The following is an 18,302-nucleotide window of genomic DNA, read 5'->3' as shown; positions in this document are numbered from 1 at the left end:
GACACTTCACAGTTTTATCTTTGGGTAGAGAAATACACTAACTTGCCCCTCACACTTCCAATAATATCCAGCTTAGCACAGCGTCTACATGACTTGATTCAACCGGGATCTGCTACAGTGTTTGTGGGCGGGTCTAGTGACCAAAAAAAACAAACAAATTTTCCCCAATTTGGTTGCGCAACAATTGGGTTTGGCTTAAGTTTTGTGTCAATGTCACGCCGAGTTGTTAACTGCTCCTTGTCACCCTGGCACTGCATCAGTTAATTTCTAAATGTGTAACTGAACATTATCAGCTCAGTCATTAAAAAAATATTTAACAAATATAATATGGGTTTCCTCCAAGTCACAGGTGTCAAACTCAGTTCCTGGAGGGCCGCAGCTCTGCACGGTTTGGCTTTAATCAAACTAGTCTTTCAGTCTTGTTTAAACACCTAAAGGTAAGTGTGTTGAAGCAGGGTTTAAACTAAACTGTGCAGGGCTGCGGCCCTCCAGAAACTGTGGTTGACATCCCTGCTCCATGTGCTCCAGTTTCCTAAAGACATGCTGTATGAGCGAATTGAAAAAAAAAATCTATATATATGTGTGTGTGAGTGAGTGAGTGAGTGTGTGTGTGTGTGTGTGTGTTGGTTTTTGTGGTTTACACGGACTTTTGACCTGAATACGCACCAGCATAACACGGACATTTCCGCTTATGAGGACTGACCCCATGTCCTCGTAAACAAAACAGCGCGGATGCACTTCTATATGTCCCAAAAGCATTTCCTCGAAGTTTGGCGGCATGTCTTAATATACCACAAATGTCAGAAATTATACAATACACTGTGTGTGCTCTGAGACAGTGGGTGCGCCCCTGTAGCCCGGAACCGGTACAGCAACTGCGTCATCAAAAATTTGCATGTTTTACGCTTGTGTATCTTTGAAGGACTCTGATTGGCTAGATCGGCGCCTCGAGGCGCGAAATCATAAAAACAAAATGGCGAATGTGGGCGGGACTACTCTACACTAACTCATCATTGTGATCATTGTGCAGGACACCTTCTTTAAAGTAAGTTAATGTTGTTTACTTGATTTTCTGTAATTTATTTATTTATTAAATGTATATTGCTAAATCCTGCAATTTAACATGATCTTTAAATACTTTAAATATCTTAAAGTCTGAGTGACTTAAAATAATTTATTATCGAGACATTAAAGTATTATATAATATTACGTCTAATCATAAAGATAAACACCAAGGTCTATATCATATATGTGTGTTTAAACTATTAATATTAGGATTCACGATCTAAAAATCACGATTACGTGCACTTTATTCAGCGCAAAGGTGACGTTTTGTAACTTCCTGTTTAGACCTGAGGGCCTTTCTGTACCTGATGCAAAGACATCTGCAAATTGAACGGATTTTAAGACACCTGTTATATTTAAGGTAAGTTATACTGCTGATAAATCGCTTCTCTGAGTGTTTGTGACAAAGTTTGGCCTGTTTGTGAGCATCCTCTAAGTTGCTGCATCTCGTTTTACAGTTCAAAATCAGCCAGCGCGTGATGCTAACAGATGTAGCATATTAGGCGATTTAGATTTCTGAATGTAGGATATGTAACACGGCGACGCTTATTTTTTTAATTCTGTTTACAATATATCTTTGATAGAACAGTGTAGACATCGAATGTGGTGACCTGTCTACAGTCTGTAAAGGGGAAATGCGTCCGAACAAGTCCATTGTTCTAATAGAGGTAAAGTTGGTTTATATTCACACATTCTGACTTTCCCCTTAATAATATAATTTCATAAAAGTATTATTTGCCAACTCTAAATAGCGAAATCATATTAGCAGCCAATGACTATCAAAGTACAACATTGTTCACTTTCAAATAAACAGTGTTAATGTTGTTTTCAAGTCATACTTGCATGTTAATTCCTATCGAATATTCAAAGTAATATGGTAAACTATAATATAGAGACTTCTAAATGAACGAATGTGTGAATATAAAACCAAATTAGCCTCATGTTAGTGCTGTAAAACGACTAACTTACATGAAATATTACTACTTCTACTTTTGTGCTTTTATACTTACTAAATTTAAGGAGAAGTGATATATCGCATTTATACATTATACAGTATATATTATAGTGTGAACTGCGAGTTCTCCAGAATACTGTAGTAATAAGTTTCTGTTGGTTTTTTTAAATATGGGGCTTAGAAAATAAAGACGAATATGCAAAAGTATAATTTCCGGGGTTTTTTTAAAATAAAATGTTTGTCACTGCATGTTACTAAACTAAACAATTAAGCTTTGATATATTTTCAATTAAATTTGCTCTGTCCCAGTAGAAATGTAATTTATTAATTCAAGCTCAAATGGAATTCAATAATAATAATTATTATTGTTGTTGAAGCAGAGACATCAAATTATGGCTGAAGTGAAAAGGCGAAGGAAAAGGCTCAGGCCACAGGAAGATGCCATACAGTTTTGTCGCTTGAAGAAGGACAAAAATGGGCTGGATGGCAGATTCATTAATGACAATAAAGGTGAGTAAAATGTATTTATGGAGTCATGTTACAGGTATAATTTACCAAAAAGTGAAAAATGTGTCATTTAGTCACTCAAGTTGTTACAAACCTGTTGTAAGTTTCTATTATTTCACACAATAAAAGATATTACCATAATTTGATGTTTAGTAAATTATTTTTTTGTAAACTCTCATTAAAGCGACTTTTGCAATAAAGTTGTTTAAGGTTCGTTAAGTGTGGTTCACTCAGTAATTATATCTCAGTAATTATTTTCCCTCTTTGTTGTTTAGGAAGAGGTGTGTTCAGTTGTACTGAGTTTGATAAAGGTGATTTCCTGTTGGAATACATAGGCGATCTCATAAGCAAAGAAGAATGTGAAAGGAGACAAAGATTATATCATGATGCTCTCAAAGTTTTCATGTTTGAGTTTCGCTACAATGGAAAACTCCTCTGGTATGTACAAATGTTTGATTCACATTTATTTTAGGCTTCTGTAATTTATCAAAATTTCTTGTTGTGATTACTTGCTGAAGATTTTATCTGTATACGGTATTATCACAATATTGACCTAAGCTGCTAAAACGATTACTTTATAATAACCAAAAATAACCTTTGTGTATTGCTTTATTCTATGTACATGTTTGTAGTAAATAAATGTTTTAAATAAATTAAATAACAAAAGTATGATAAAGTAGAATAGGTTACACTTTTTAAAATGACTCAGTGAATGTTAATATAAAATCTACATTGAGAAATATACATATCCTATTTGTTAAAGCTATGACTGAATTTTATTAGTTATTAACTCCATTTAACAAAACAATTGACTTTTTAATGCATTACTGGCATTAATAATTTAACATCACAAGTAATTAATAAATGCTTTTGTAATTGTCATTAAACAGATTTTAGATAAATTAACTGATGTTAAATAGAACCTTTCTGTACAGAGGTAATGACCTACAGTTCTATAAATAGTTAGAGAATTTTAAATAGCCTAGGCCAGATTAACATGTTTGTTTAAAAAACTATGGTCAAATTCTCCAAGTATTTGGCACTGTTAAGAAGACCAGTGCCAACACAACAATCTGGACATAATTAAAAGCCACTCTAAAAGTAACAAAAAAAAACCAAATCACAGTTTTTGAATTTTTCAGCATAATATCAATGTTGTGCTTGTTCATTATCATGATATTATAAATTATTCAATATCAGCATATGTCTAGTTTGTATATATATTTTTTAAAAGTTTTGAATTAAATTACATTGTAACAGTAAACATGTCAGTGGTTAGGTTTGCTGTGATTATTAGTAATAGTAAATAGTTCTTAAAGCTTAATGATTGCTGTTAAATTATTGGTGATCACAAAGAATATGATATCTCCTTGTATTTTTTCAGTGGTGATAATATGTGTCATTTGTTTAGTGTCGATGCAGCCCGAGATGACGGTTCTCTAGGACGTCTTGTAAATGATGACCATATTAACCCAAACAGCAGGATGAAGACTATCTGTGTCGATGGAAAACCTCACCTTTGCTTATTTGCCACAAGGAACATCTGTGCTGGTGAAGAAATAACCTACAATTATGGCGATTCGGAGTGGCCATGGCGATGCTCGGTATGAAATCCTATACACTATTAATTGTGACTTATTGGATTATAGTAAAATATTAAAGGTCAGTTATTACCAAAGTTCAAGTTTTAGTTCTCCCAAATGTGTAAATTATGTTATTAATTATTCGCTCCATGTTGTTCCAATCCCCTGAGACCTTAGTTCATCTTCAGAACACAAATTAAGATTAGAATATTATCAAGCTACAAAAAAAAAAAAAAAAACTTTTGTGCGCACAAATATATATATTTTCAACAGATTCCTATCCCCATTGTCAGTTTAGGGTGTGCTTTTACTTTTTGCTTGTTTTGCTTGGCTGTACCCCTGGTGTGTTACCTCGAATGCGCTTGTGCCTTTTTTTTAAAAAGAGGAAGTTGTGCACAGGCATCCTGGGTATACATCATTGCACAGAGCTCATTAATGCGCAAGATATACTAACACTGTGGAGGAAAAAAAAGTTAAATAGGGTTACTCCTTTTATTTTCTTTGTGCACAAATTTATTCCTATAGCTTGACAATGTTCTGATTGAACCATTAAAAGCATACAGACTATTTTGTCTGTTTTTTTTTTTTTACTTGCTGGCTATGGAGGATGAGAGAGAGAATAGGTCTGTCACTATATCTTTGTTTGTTGAAGGATATTTTGCATCAAAATATATTGCGATAAACGATATTATTAGCATTTTAGCCACTCATTATGTTATGCCAGAATAACAATATAATATCATCACAATGCAAATATACACTTCCAAAAAATGCATCATATTTTACTCTTAAGAATATTTAATATAATTATAGTCATTTTAACTATTTCATAAAAATGTATGCTGAAAACATAAATAAAAGAATGTTATAAAAGTGCAGTGTAAAAATTAACCGAGGCTGTAATATCTGCTACCAGATCTATTTTCAGTTGAAAATAAACCCACATAAAAATATACTATATTAATTTAGTTAATACTGCAGTGTTTTATAACCATAATGACACTGACACCTCCAATAGTGATAGAGATGCTGCGCAATCAGCTCTAACATTGCTAGAATAGTTTTTTATGTATTTGAAATATATATATATATATATATATATATATATATATATATATATATATATATATATATATATATATATATATATATAAAACCCTGCCATGTGTTGTGCGTTAAGTCGATATATTGATTATTGTGACAGGCTTAGTTCTGAAAATCAATAAATGTCTCATGTTGGGAATGACATGAAGGGAAGTAATTAACATTTTTAGGTGAACAATAATGTATTGTTAGTTACTGCTTATGCATTACAAAATTATGCATTCAAGTTCATTCTGGTATGTCAGCGTGAGTGTTTACACCAGTATTAGACCATGAAAAGAACATGTTCATTATGGCAGGTTGGGCTGTGTGTGTGTGTGTTTACACCTGTATTAAGAGGACCCTGTTTTAGGAAGACCTTCTTAGGAATGTTCCTGATGGTAGGTTGCTGCGTGTGTGTGTGTTTACATATGTATTAAGAGGACCCTGTTTTAGGAAGACCTTCTTAGGAATGTTCCTGATGGTAGGTTGCTGCGTGTGTGTGTGTTTACATATGTATTAAGAGGACCCTGTTTTAGGAAGACCTTCTTAGGAATGTTCCTGATGGTAGGTTGCTGCGTGTGTGTGTGTTTACATATGTATTAAGAGGACCCTGTTTTAGGAAGACCTTCTTAGGAATGTTCCTGATGGTAGGTTGCTGCGTGTGTGTGTGTTTACATATGTATTAAGAGGACCCTGTTTTAGGAAGACCTTCTTAGGAATGTTCCTGATGGTAGGTTGCTGCGTGTGTGTGTGTGTTTACATATGTATTAAGAGGACCCTGTTTTAGGAAGACCTTAGGAACGTTCCTGATGGCAGGTTGCTGTGTGTGTGTTTACATATGTATTAAGAGGACCCTGTTTTAGGAAGACCTTCTTAAGTACAAGTTCCTAATAATGACAGGTTGGGTTGTGTGCATGTGTGTGTGTGTTTACACCTGTATTAAGAGGACCCTGTTTTAGGAAGACCTTAGGAATGTTCCTGATGGCAGGTTGGTGTGTGTGTGTTTACACCTGTATTAAAAGGAGCATTTTTTTTTTTTAGGAATACCTTCATAAGAACTTGTTTCTAATGTTTGATTTAAGTTTCTTTGATAAAAGGCTGATATTTGATGACCATGCTTATAAGGAGTACATTAAGCTGCATAGATTAAGTAGCTTTATCCCACCTAAGTTTCTACTCCGCCCCCTAATTTTTTTCAATTAGCTTTAACTCCATAAAATGTGCAATAATTTGGGATTGCCAGTCCCCTTTTAAATTTGATATTTAATTGGCAGCACATTTTGTCTTCTTCCCTTCTTCTCCCTTCAGCTCATTTAATCCATAGACCACAACAATACAGCGTAATAGAACAAGCTGTTTATCATGATAATATCTACATGTTTGCAATACAGCAAATCTGTAGCTAACATTTTTTTGTTTTTAATGTAACATTTAATTTGGAGTATACAATGTATTTTTGTATGAGGCAATTATTTTAATACAAAATAATAATAATATTTATTATTATTATTATTATTATACCCCATATGGGGCTGAGTTCAATAAAACGAAAAGACTTTCAGTAGCACCCTTGCTTAAAATCACTCTAATCCAATATGAAATAAACTGCTTTAGAAAAGTAATAATCTACAAGGACCTCTTATTATGATAAAAAAAAAATCCTGGATGAGTTTTGAAGAATCAAGCTCTCCTGGATTGTGTCATATACTGTCAATAATCAAACCCTGCTAACTCAGTAATCCACATATGAAGAACAGGCCCCAGATTTTTGTCAAATTAAATCAGAACCTACTAAGAATCGTCAGTCAAGTCAACATGTTCTTGTGGAGGTCTTCATAGAACAGGATGCTTGTAATACAGGTGTAAACACAAACACACACATCAACTTGCCATCAAGGACATGTTCTTATAGTGTTCTTCTTAAAGCAGGGTCCTCGTAAAAAACATGAATAATATCCTGTGACACTTAAAGATTGAAATACTCATATCTTGTATGTTACATACCTACATTTTAAGCAAGATTATAAATTAATTTTACATCTTACATGCACAAATTTATTGTAAAGTTGAACCACCCCCTCTTGAAATCAACACTCTCTCCCAGCCAGAAGTCAAAGATGTAAAGGTGGTATTAATTTTCAGTTGTTTCTCTTATTTTCATGTATGTATGTATGTATGAATGTAATAGCGAGGGATGTATGTATATTTTTTTTTGTGTGTTCTAGATCATATTTATGTTCTGCGTTTGTTGTTGTAAAAGTAACTATTTACTATAATTCAATTACTTTTCCACTGAAAACAAAGTAAATTCTTAGATTTTTTTCAAAGATCAAAGGCATTAGTTACTTATGATTACCGTGCATTAAATGCTGTAAATTCACATATTTTAATATAAATTGTTTAAAAGCTAAAGGCTATATTTGACATGAATTAAAAAATTTTTTTTTTTTTGTTTTTTAAAGGGGTTTTGAGTTCAGTAATAAAATAATTTTTCAGTAATAAGTAATTAGAGAAGTAATTTTAGGACTGCTGTCATGATCGAACTAGTACTTTGTAATTTACCTTTTTTGAAGGTATCCACCCAACAATTTTAATGCTGCCAATGAATCTTAAGTTTAATTTTATGTTTTCTAGACTCCTTGTAAGCTTGAACCACCCCCTCTTGAAATCAACACAATCTCCCATTCAGAAATCAGAGAGACAGAGGTGTGTTGTTTTTATTTTATTTTTGTTTTATAATGATTTTATTTTTGCCATTTTAAATAAAATTTGAAGTCAGTATTTTAAGCACATTATTGTCTTAGTCAATTTTACATGTGTCTACTTCTATATTTTGCAGAGTTGTAGTGAGATTGAACCTTCACCTCTTGAAATCAACATACACTCCCTGTTAGAAGTCAAAGATGTAGACATGGTATTCATTTATTTTGTGTTTTTGGGCATGCCATCAATTCTGAATTTGTTCTCATTATCTGCCTTCTTTTCCTTGGGTATCTACTTCATAACTTTTTTTTTCTTATGTTTTTAGCTGACAGTTGTTTGTGATCTGTCAGTGGACTCCAGTGTTTCTGCAGCCTCTGTTGAACTGGAAAAGGTAAGTTATACAATTTGATAATTTCTAAATCCATTGTCTACAGAATGTTTATTGTATTTTTTCTACATCCTTTCAGGTAACTCCAAAGATGAATCTTTTACCATCGGAGGATCTAGATTGTGTTGAAAAGGTAATAAAATGTGCATTGCATAATAATAATAAAAAAAAAAAGTTATATTGCTGCTGGCTAAAATCATCTCTACTTGTGTCTTTTCAGATGTCACCTGTCAAGGAGCATGTGTTAAATAAGAAGCAGAAATATTGTGCCCCTGCTGAAGAAGTTGAAGAGGTATTTATGTTTCGGATTAACAATTTTTTTTCCCCGCATAACAGTGAAGGCTTTAAAGGTCCATATTTGCATGGTCTGCCATTTAGTTATTAGAGGAAAAAAGCAGTTTAAAAAAAGGAAAAATTATATGTTTTCTCTTTCATTAATAATAGTCATAAATAAACATTTGTAGCAGGGCTAGAAACTACTGTTATACAACGACTTGCCTAATTACCCTAATCAAGCCTTTGAATCGCACATTGAATCTGAATGCTTGTATTTCAAAAAATATCTAGTCAAATATTTACTGTCATCATGGCAAAGATAAAATAAGTCAGTTATTAGTAACGAGTTAATAAAACTTATGTTTAGAAATGGGTAAAATAAAATATTTCTATTAAACTGAATTTGGGGGGAAAAGGGACATAATCCCTTTTTATGATTTAGGGGGGCTATTAATTCTGACTTAAAATGCTTATATACAGTTATTTTCCTCCCTGCAAAGAAAAGGGAAATAAATACAGAATAATAAAAATATGAAACAAACTGTGCTTTAAGCATCTTCACTGAAAGAAAAACACTTTAGCTACCAAAGTTCTTTAGTCAATAGTGAGTGATTTTCTCCTTTTGTTGTTTGATTAATAATAATAATAAAAGCAGGCGGCAGCTGGAATATTGGTTTCTCTTTCACATGTCTTTTGAGTCTCGACTCATTTATTACACTAATGAGGGTTAATATGAATAATCATTAAACACCGTATTTTGACACCTATTTGACCAATAAAATGCTCGCATTAAGATGACTTTAGTTGTGTGTGCTCTGCTCTTCTCTGAGGCTGAGGGCACAGTGTGCGAATGAGACCGAATACTGATAGCATACTGTGACCGCATGCTCGCTCGCGCTTTTAAAAACATGAATTTTTAGAATGTGCATCAATGAATAATATCCCGTGCATCCCATGCTGCAAACGTTACATTACAGCACATGCTTTTAGTCATTTTTAAGTGAAACTTAGCTTTGCAGAGCAACAAATGTTTTTTCATAATCATTAGAAGCCGAAATTGAAACCGAATTTTTGATTTATTGCACAGCCCTAATTTGTAGTAGATGTAGGTGGGCATAGCTCAACCCTAATTTGTAGAAATTATAGCTGGGCATAGCTTATTTTTTTAAATCTAGATTAATCTCACTGTAATCTTGGAATTTATCTAGATTAATCTATATTAAAATGCCTCATTTGAATTCATTTGAAGGCATTCAGAATATGTAATATTCTACTCAATGTAATGTATTATATGTAATAAAATACCCAAATAATGACAAAAGTCTCCTGTGATGTAAATATTCTTTCATAATTGTAAGTGATCTTGACAAATTGACCACAACGCCCTTCACTGAAAATGCATTAAATGATTCTTGGAAGACAATGCAGCTCATAATGTACAGTAGTTTCACGTGTTTTAAAGGGCACCTATGGTAAAAAAATCTACTTTTCAAGCTGTTTGGACAGACGTGTTTAGGTCTAGTGTACAGACCGTCATATTGGGCTGATATAAACACACACACAGTCCTTTTTTTTTTCAATTTAACAACATAAAAATGGTTGGAGCCATTTTTAGACCCACCGCAACTTGACAGGAGTGCGGTCCCCCCACCCACCAATATTGATTGACAGTATCCTACCATATCCTTAGTTTGTTGTTTCACGTCCGCCATTTTCAGCGTGAGTCAAAGCGATGTCACTAAAGGAGCATACTTGCTCCATTTTTAGATGCAAGGCTCATTGGGCTCAACACAAGATCAATATTCTCCACATTATCTCTCTAATCAGAATTATTGGTTGGATCTTAGGTAGGTTTGCAAACGTGTACTTTTCATTGTGTCTACCTTAAACTTCAGCCGTTTGCATTTCTTGCGGTCACACAAGCTCTCTGTGATCTTAACTAGGTGTAGCTGGAAAAGTTCAAGCGCGTTGCCTCATGTGCGCGTGTCTCCATTGCTAATAAAATAACAAACTTGCCTGCAGGTTGCACACCAGAAGCGCCGCTCTGTGTGGTGCGACGCTGACGCAGCGCCATGTATTTTAGAATTCTAAACATAGGTTTCTATCAGAGTACACACAATGGAGCTTCAAGTCGGTGGCTGGGCACCGCGGACAGCCACCGACTTGAAGCGCCATTGTGTTTACCCTGATAGAAACCTATGTTTAGAATTCTAAAATGCTTGGCGCGATGATTTGATTCTTCATGTTTCTGGTGCGACAAAGAGAGTGTCTAGTGTGCCGTGTTGCGGTGCATCCCGTGCCTCAGTCAAAGTTAATTCAGTGTGCGTGGTTATTAGTCTTGATGTACAAGCTCGGTACTTGAAACTAGCATACAGTTGGCTGTAAAACTATACAAAGACACAAGTGATTTTGTACTCTCTGCTTGGTCTGTGTCCCGAGTTGTATATGTACGGCTGATTGCTGATCCTCTTACTCCTGCTCCTTTTCTCAGTGTGCCTGTCTGTTGCAAACACAGAGCGTGGGAGATCTTGGCTCCACCCCCTTGTTATGTTGGGCAGGAAGCTGAAACAAATTTTCATGTGAAGCAACACACCCCTAAAACAGCGAGCAGTGTACACGCCCCCAACATAACACTTTTAAACACATTATAATAAAAACATCTGAACTATGTGTTGAACTGAACCTAAACTGGCACACTCAGAACAACCATAATATTAATATTAAATCATAAAAAACGAGGTAAACTATGTGCACTTTAATATCTTTTTTGCTTTAATTTTTCATTCACTGATGTTTTTTTTTTTTCTTCACAGGTCTGCAAACATATTGTGGTCCCTTCAGCAATATCAAGTATGGACAAATGTGCTGAATGTGTGGGACCTGTAGCAGCACTGAAGTGGCTTGGCCTAAAATGTCAATGTTAGTATGATATCTTGTTCTATATGCACCATGACATATTTTAACAATTCATTTTGGTATCACTGGTTTATGTTATGAATCCAGCTTAAAATAGTATAACTGCTCTAAATAGTATGGTTCATTGTTAATGCACAGATCTGAATAGATTAACAATCATAGGGTTTACATTTAGGCATAGGATGTTAGCAGTTGTAGATGTCCTGACACATAACATTTTTCTCATAGTGTGCTCCAGTTTTTGGCACAAGTCCTGCTATTTAAAGCTTCATGAATGGGATCAGAAACGGTCATTGCGGGTAAGAGAATATTTAATTCTATTCTTTTGTATCTTATTTTTGTCAGCTATAGGTGTTGAAAATTAATCAGAATCATCTTGATAATAGGAAGTAAGTTCAGAGGAAGATGAGCTGTCAGATGAGGAGTACATACCACAGTCCGAGTCAGACAATCAGTCAGACAGTTCAGATGACATTGCAGCAAGACCAGCACGTTACGTTCAATTGAAATTCCTTTCAGATATACAGGAAGCTACAACCTCTAAGTTTAGTGAGCCTCTGACGTCAGATGTAACTCCCCTGAATTTACCAAAGTGCAGAGGAAAAGGGGTTTTAAAGGCCAGGAAGGCAGGAATTGTGCATGAAGAGCCTGATTTACTCTGTCATGAGGAGCAGCTGACTGAGACAGATAGTGATTCTATCAAATCTGGTGAACATCTCCTTTCCAGAAAGCAGGGCTCAGTGGTGCACAGGTCACCAGATGTGCTTATTTTGCCTCAGTCACAAAATAGAAAGGATGATGATGAGAAGCTTTTGAATGCAAGAAGCACCGGAACAGTGAGAGAGGCAGAGAAGGAAAGCAGTGTGGCTGAAGATCAGTGTGTGCAGTCTGCAAAAATCTCATGCTCAGCAAAGTGTAAGAACTATTGTTACATCTGTGGGAAGCCTCAATCCAAGTTAGCACGCCATTTAAAAACTCATACGGGTGAACTTGAAGTTGTGCAGGCATTCTCGTTTCCAGTTCACTCGAAAGAACGTAAAGAAATGCTGCAGAAGCTCAGGAACAAAGGAAACTTTCAACACAATATCGATGTTCTACAGTGTGGAGAGGGGGACCTCAAAATAAAGCGGGCACCTAAAAGAAAATGTGATGCAAAGAATTTTGTTCATTGCATACACTGCAAAGGAATGTTTGTACGAAGAGATCTCTGGCGTCATTTGAAAAGATGTCCTTTGAAACCAGCAGACAGTGAAACTGAAGGAAGGAGAAGAGTTCTGGGTCTTGTGTCTATAGCGGACTCTTCATTCAGTCAGCACATTTCTCAAGGTGTCTGGAAACTCTTGGGTGTGATGAAGCAGGATGACATTTCTGCTGTTGTTAAAAATGATCTGAGTATTCTTCAGCTTGCACAGTCGTTTTTTAACAAACATGGGCATGACCCCACCAAATTTGAGTACATTCGTCAAAAACTACGTGAGGTTGGACGATTGTTGTTGACTTTGCGCAGAGAGTTTTCTGTCTACAGTCTTGAAGAATCTATTAAACCTGCCAATTTTCATAGACTCATTAGAGCAGTTCAGATGGTGTCTGGCTATGATGAAGAAAGTCACTGCTACCAAAGCCCAAGTCTTGCTTTAAAACTGGGGCATTCACTAAATAAGATCTGTGAAATCATTCATTGCCGGGCACTGATGTCTGAAGACAAGGACTTGATCGCATCTACAGAGACCTTTAAAAAGCTCTACTCTTCAAAGTGGTCAGAGATGATCTCTCACACCGCTTTGGTGACATTGAGCGAAGCTAAATTTAACAAGCCCTCAACACTGCCCTTCACTCAGGATGTCCAGTCCCTTCATCGACACCTTGACAAAACTGCACATTCAGCTTTTCAGAAACTGCAAGAGACTGCATCTCCTCAAAGCTATGCAGAACTAACCAAAGCAACACTCACCAGAATCATTGTTTTTAACCGCAGGCGTGCAGGGGAGGTCTCTAAAATGCTGCTAAAAGGTTTCAGTGAAAGGGACAGCACTGCTCTTCATGATGATGTGGCTATGGGCCTGAGCCAGTTTGAGCAGAGACTCTGCAGCCACTTTAGTCGAGTTGAGATCAGGGGAAAGAGAGGAAGAAAGGTAGCCATTCTTCTCTCTCCTGATATGGTTGATGCCCTGACGCTGCTGATCAGCAGGAGAAGTGAGTGTGGAGTGCTGGACAGTAATGCATTCCTGTTTGCTCGACCAAACTGCCAAAGTCATTACAGAGGTCAGGATTCTCTGAGGGTATATGCAAATGAATGTGGAGCTCAGAATCCAGAGTTTCTGAGATCTACTTATTTGCGTAAACATGTGGCTACTCTCTCCCAAATTCTAAACCTGAAAAACAATGAGTTAGATCAGGTAGCAGACTTTTTAGGGCATGACATTCGTGTTCACCGTGATTATTATCGACTGCCAGAAGCCACTACTCAGCTAGCAAAGATTTCGAAACTTCTGCTAGCAATGGAAAAGGGTTGTCTTCCTAATATTCAAGGCAAATCACTTGATGAAATTGAGATTGAAGGTATGTCCATTATTGTGTGAGTAGCACCTAGGGTCTTACACACTCACAGGGAGGTTTAAGGAAAGTCATATGACTTATTTCTTGTGCATTGTAATGCTGTGTTCACACCAGACACGTTATGCATGAGTAAATCACACTATTCGCACTTAAATAGACGCGTGAACATTTTGAGTTTACTCGCGTCATTCGTAGTTCAAATTCTCGTCATGGGCAGGGCTTCTGTTTGCTCGGTGACTCTAACTTCATTGCTAAATGGCTTATTAAGAGAATAGCTGTGTTTATGTGCTTTATGAAGGCTGCAAATTTTGTTTGGCGCCATGTCTGAGTTCACTAGACACTTTCAGAGGTGCATCCAGATTTGTGAGTTTATCAACTCCCCCAGAAACTGTTCCTGGATGATAGAGGCTTTTAGTTTGCTTCAGACTGAGCCCAGCCCAGTTTGATCAGCTGTTGTCAGATGTCGGCAGGAGGATTTCCCCACAGACAACAACAACAGGCACTATGTCATAACAAGAGATAGCTCGTTAATGCGGTGTGCAATGTCCACTGAAGTTCAGATATTCCAACTCAAGCGATTTGCACAATTCACTCCACCTCAATCGCACAATTTGCGCCACAGGATATTTATTTGCATCTTTGCAGTGACTTAACATGTAAATCACTTGTGCTTGACACTTCATCCGTATCTGGTGTGAACACAGCAAAAGATGTAGTGTCATTTGGCATGTTTCATAAATGCTGTATGATTACTATTTGACTTCTGAATCCAGATATGTATGTTTTTCATGTTGAATTAAATGTTATTTGAAGATGAGATCCAAATAACAGATTGCGATGACAGCGATCATGAAGAAAGTGGTTCTGAAGATGATGGAACTGGAACTGCTGATGATGGGAGTGCTGGAACTGCTGGAGATGCCAGTAATACTGGTATGCTTAAGTTGTTGTTGTTTTTTTAAATACAGTTAAAGATATAAATTATCCAGCATTTCTAACACAATATAAATTATGTTTGGACAAAAATTGATAAATGCAGCTTAAAGAAAACTAACAGGCCTTAAGAATTTTTTTTTGTTTTTTTGTTTTTTTGAGTTTTACTTCTGGGTATTCTCATTATTATATTACTTATTTTCTGCAGGGGTTCAGATGCCACTGAATACTGACACCACAGAAGTCCTTGAAGGTACCAGAGGTTTAAATTACAATGCCTCCAATGTAAGTACATGAGCTCAAAAAGTCAGAACTCACTGATGTATTCTTTTGTACAGAGAGTGAGAATGAGGCAGAAACTCAAATCCCACGGAGATGTCAGAAAGTGCCTTGGACTAATGTTGAAATCACTGCTGTGATGAAACATTTTAAGGGTCATATTGCCAAAGGATCACTGGCAACTAAGCATGAATGCCAGCAATGCAAATCTGCTGAGCACCCTGTTCTGGATAGACGTAGTGCACAGAACATACGTGATTTTGTGAGAAATCGGGGTATTAGCTTAAAAAAGAGAGCCCTAGATAAGTGAGGTTACATACATTGTCTCTTTTGATGTCAATCTGTAACAATAAGCACTTTGGTTGTTTTTGTAGTTTTTTTTTTTCTTAGTGCAAAACTGGTAAGCGAGTAGGTTATCTCACTAGAGAAATCTGTTTAATTACCATTAAGAAGCTAACAGATGAATTTGTCAATTTGGCAATTTCTTGTTATGGACTGGTTATTAGTCCCTGGATTTTTGTGGATTTCCACCTGTTACTAAAAGGGTTTGTTCAACCAAAAATTTAAATTGTTATTAAGGATTTAGTGTTATATATAGACAGCATGGCTCCAGAGATGTACAAAGTCCAGAAAGGAATCAAAAACCTATCATCTTCTGATGGAATAAAAAAAATCGGTAACACTTTATAACAACTACACACTGTGCATCATTTACAAAGCATTAGCAAATAAAGAATTCATTATCTGTTAAGCATTAACTCTATATTAATAAGCAATTTATAACTGCAGCTACAAATGCTCTGTTCTTGACTTACAACCACATTTATAATGTGCTTAATAATTGTACTTTCATACTCTGTTAATGATTTATTTTTCATTACTAAATTAAGTATCAAATTATTTACAAACCCGTTATTTAAGCATAGTTGGTGTTTTTTAAGATAATTCAGAATGAGTTGGTAAATGATTAATAAACTATTAAAATTAACATTTATAAATCTTAGTATTCAGGCATTTACTAATATTTAATTTTTATGTTAATAAATGTTTTATTAACTAAACTTTATCCAGTTTTGTGACCTAATCTAAAGTGAGGACTATTTATGCTTTATAAACCCCTAATAAATGACAATTAAAGAGTCAGTTAAATTCTAAACAGGAAAAATGAATAAAATTGACTTTATTCATTCCTATTCATTTGAAGATACACAAATGAAACTACTTTAAATAAAAAAAATACATTTTTTGCAACCTTATCTAAAAAAAAATGACTGTAAAGTTTGAACATTGCATCTTATTATATTGTTAAATTGTTATGTTGTTGTTTTATGACGTATTTTGACAATCCTGTTATTTAGCATTCTTTAGATGATTTAGCATCATCATTTAACAGCAATTTTACTTTTTAGAAAAGATTGCAAAGATTATTGTTTATTTGTTGCTCAGTAACAACTAAACAACTTTAGTTGTCATTTATAAGGGATTTATAAAGCATAAATAGTTCTCACTTTAGGTCACAAAACTGCATGAAGTTGAGTTAATAAAGCATTTATTAACACATAGTAACCATTAATATATGCCTCAATAGTAAGATATATATGTATAAAAGTAAATGATTAATAAATTACTGAAATTAACAAACTCATTCTGAATGATCTTAAAAACCTCCAACTACTCTTAAATGCATCTGGTTTGTAAATGATGCGATACTTAATTTAGTCATGAAAAAATCATTAACAGAGTATGGAAGTACAATTATTAAGCACAATATAAATGTGGTTTTAAGTCAAGAATAGAGAATTTGTAGCTGCAGTTTAAACTGCTTACTAACGTTTATTAATGTAGAGTTAATGCTTAACAGATAATGAATTCACTATATGCTAATGCTTTGTAAATGATGCGTAGTGTGTAGTTATTATATAGTTATATATAGTGTTAACAAGAAATCTTCAATTTTATTATTATGAAGCTACAAAACTTTTGTGCACACAAATAACATCTTTGTCAAACATGTTCTTCTCTTTAGTGACAGTTCAGGGATTTCGTTCACAAGAATACTTTGTTTTTGTACCTATTTTTTACCTTTTTTGGAGGGTCAGAGAATTCTTAGGTCACATCCAAAATATCCTAATTTGTGCTCCAAAGGTGAACAAAGGTATCATGGAATTAGAATAGAGTTATTCATAAGAGAATTTACTAATTTGAGTGAACTAAGATTTGCAGCATTTATGCTCAATGTTAAAGAATGTTTTGTGAGGTACTTTAGTGGCAATACTTTTTTGTAATTTTATTTTAAGATACATTTTAAGTTGGTGGATATTATTATTTTTGTTGTGTTTTGTACAGTCTCCTGTTTTATAGACAGATTACACTATTGAATTTATTTATTTTATTTATTTATTTATTTAGTTAGTTATTTTTATAGTGGTGGATTTCACAATTAAATCCTTTTGTTTGTTTATATTTGTCACTGTGTTAAATTGTTAATAAAGTACTTATAAAATGTATAGGTGTGGTGGATGATCATGTTCCAATCCAGTGAATCATATTGTTCACTATCCTATTGGATGATGAGCAGATGTGTATTGTTTAGGAGCCGGTACTCTTTAAACACTTCAGTCTTAGTAATGTAGCATAGTGTTGTGTTTGTGTGTTGTGTATGATCGTGTACCTCTAAAATACATTGGTCCCAGTAATCCACAGAACTGACATGTTGTGTGTGTTGTAAAATGACTGTCCTAATAATTCAATAGGTCCCTATATGTATCAATTATGTAATAGGCGGGAACATTTTTGGAGGGGCGTGGCTGTCCTTGTACACCACCATAATATCATACAGTAAAATTATTAATTTTATTATGTGTATAGAAAATCCAAAGTGATGTATGAGATCTGCTGAGGAAAACAAAATTTTTGATATGTTTATTATATCTGTTGGACATCGGGAAAGGGGTGTCCCCTTATACCACCACCCAACTTGTTTGGTGATCAAAGGCCTTCTATACCACAAAAACCAGTATGTGTGTGTGTGTGTGTGTGTGTGTGTGTGTGTGTG

The 18,302-nt window shown here is 34.8% G+C and overlaps 1 protein-coding gene across 9 annotated transcripts; it reads left to right on the top strand.

Moving 5' to 3' along the window:
- The first annotated feature begins 986 nt into the window (after positions 1-986).
- Positions 987-17,754, top strand: LOC147846205 (uncharacterized). 9 transcript variants are annotated; one of them, XM_087240464.1, is made up of 16 exons: positions 987-1,045; positions 1,351-1,426; positions 2,401-2,530; positions 2,803-2,965; positions 3,939-4,131; positions 7,831-7,902; positions 8,036-8,110; positions 8,225-8,290; positions 8,367-8,420; positions 8,508-8,579; positions 11,377-11,482; positions 11,708-11,778; positions 11,866-14,038; positions 14,849-14,968; positions 15,177-15,221; positions 15,307-17,754. In XM_087240464.1, the coding sequence occupies exons 3-16, from the start codon at positions 2,413-2,415 to the stop codon at positions 15,555-15,557; spliced, it is 3,579 nt and encodes a 1,192-aa protein (XP_087096590.1). In that variant the 5' UTR covers positions 987-1,045; positions 1,351-1,426; positions 2,401-2,412; the 3' UTR covers positions 15,558-17,754. The 9 variants fall into 9 exon arrangements, 5 of the variants coding, with proteins under 5 accessions (XP_087096590.1, XP_087096588.1, XP_087096591.1 ...); XM_087240462.1 differs by having other exon boundaries at positions 2,398-2,530; XR_015478244.1 differs by lacking the exon at positions 11,866-14,038.
- The last annotated feature ends 548 nt before the right edge of the window (positions 17,755-18,302 follow it).

This window comes from Danio rerio, chromosome 2, assembly GCF_052040795.2.
Source record: "Danio rerio strain M-AB ecotype USA chromosome 2, GRCz13ab, whole genome shotgun sequence".
NCBI lineage: Eukaryota > Metazoa > Chordata > Actinopteri > Cypriniformes > Danionidae > Danio > Danio rerio.
This window is presented reverse-complemented; position numbering and strand designations above follow the sequence as displayed.

Excerpts from the sequence above, each read along its gene's own strand:
- LOC147846205 (XM_087240464.1), top strand. The coding sequence starts at position 2,413 with ATGGCTGAAGTGAAAAGGCGAAGGAAAAGGCTCAGGCCACAGGAAGAT. Across the intron at positions 2,531-2,802 it reads ATTCATTAATGACAATAAAG|GAAGAGGTGTGTTCAGTTGT; the intron begins GTGAGTAAAATG and ends TTTGTTGTTTAG. Across the intron at positions 8,111-8,224 it reads AAGTCAAAGATGTAGACATG|CTGACAGTTGTTTGTGATCT; the intron begins GTATTCATTTAT and ends TTATGTTTTTAG.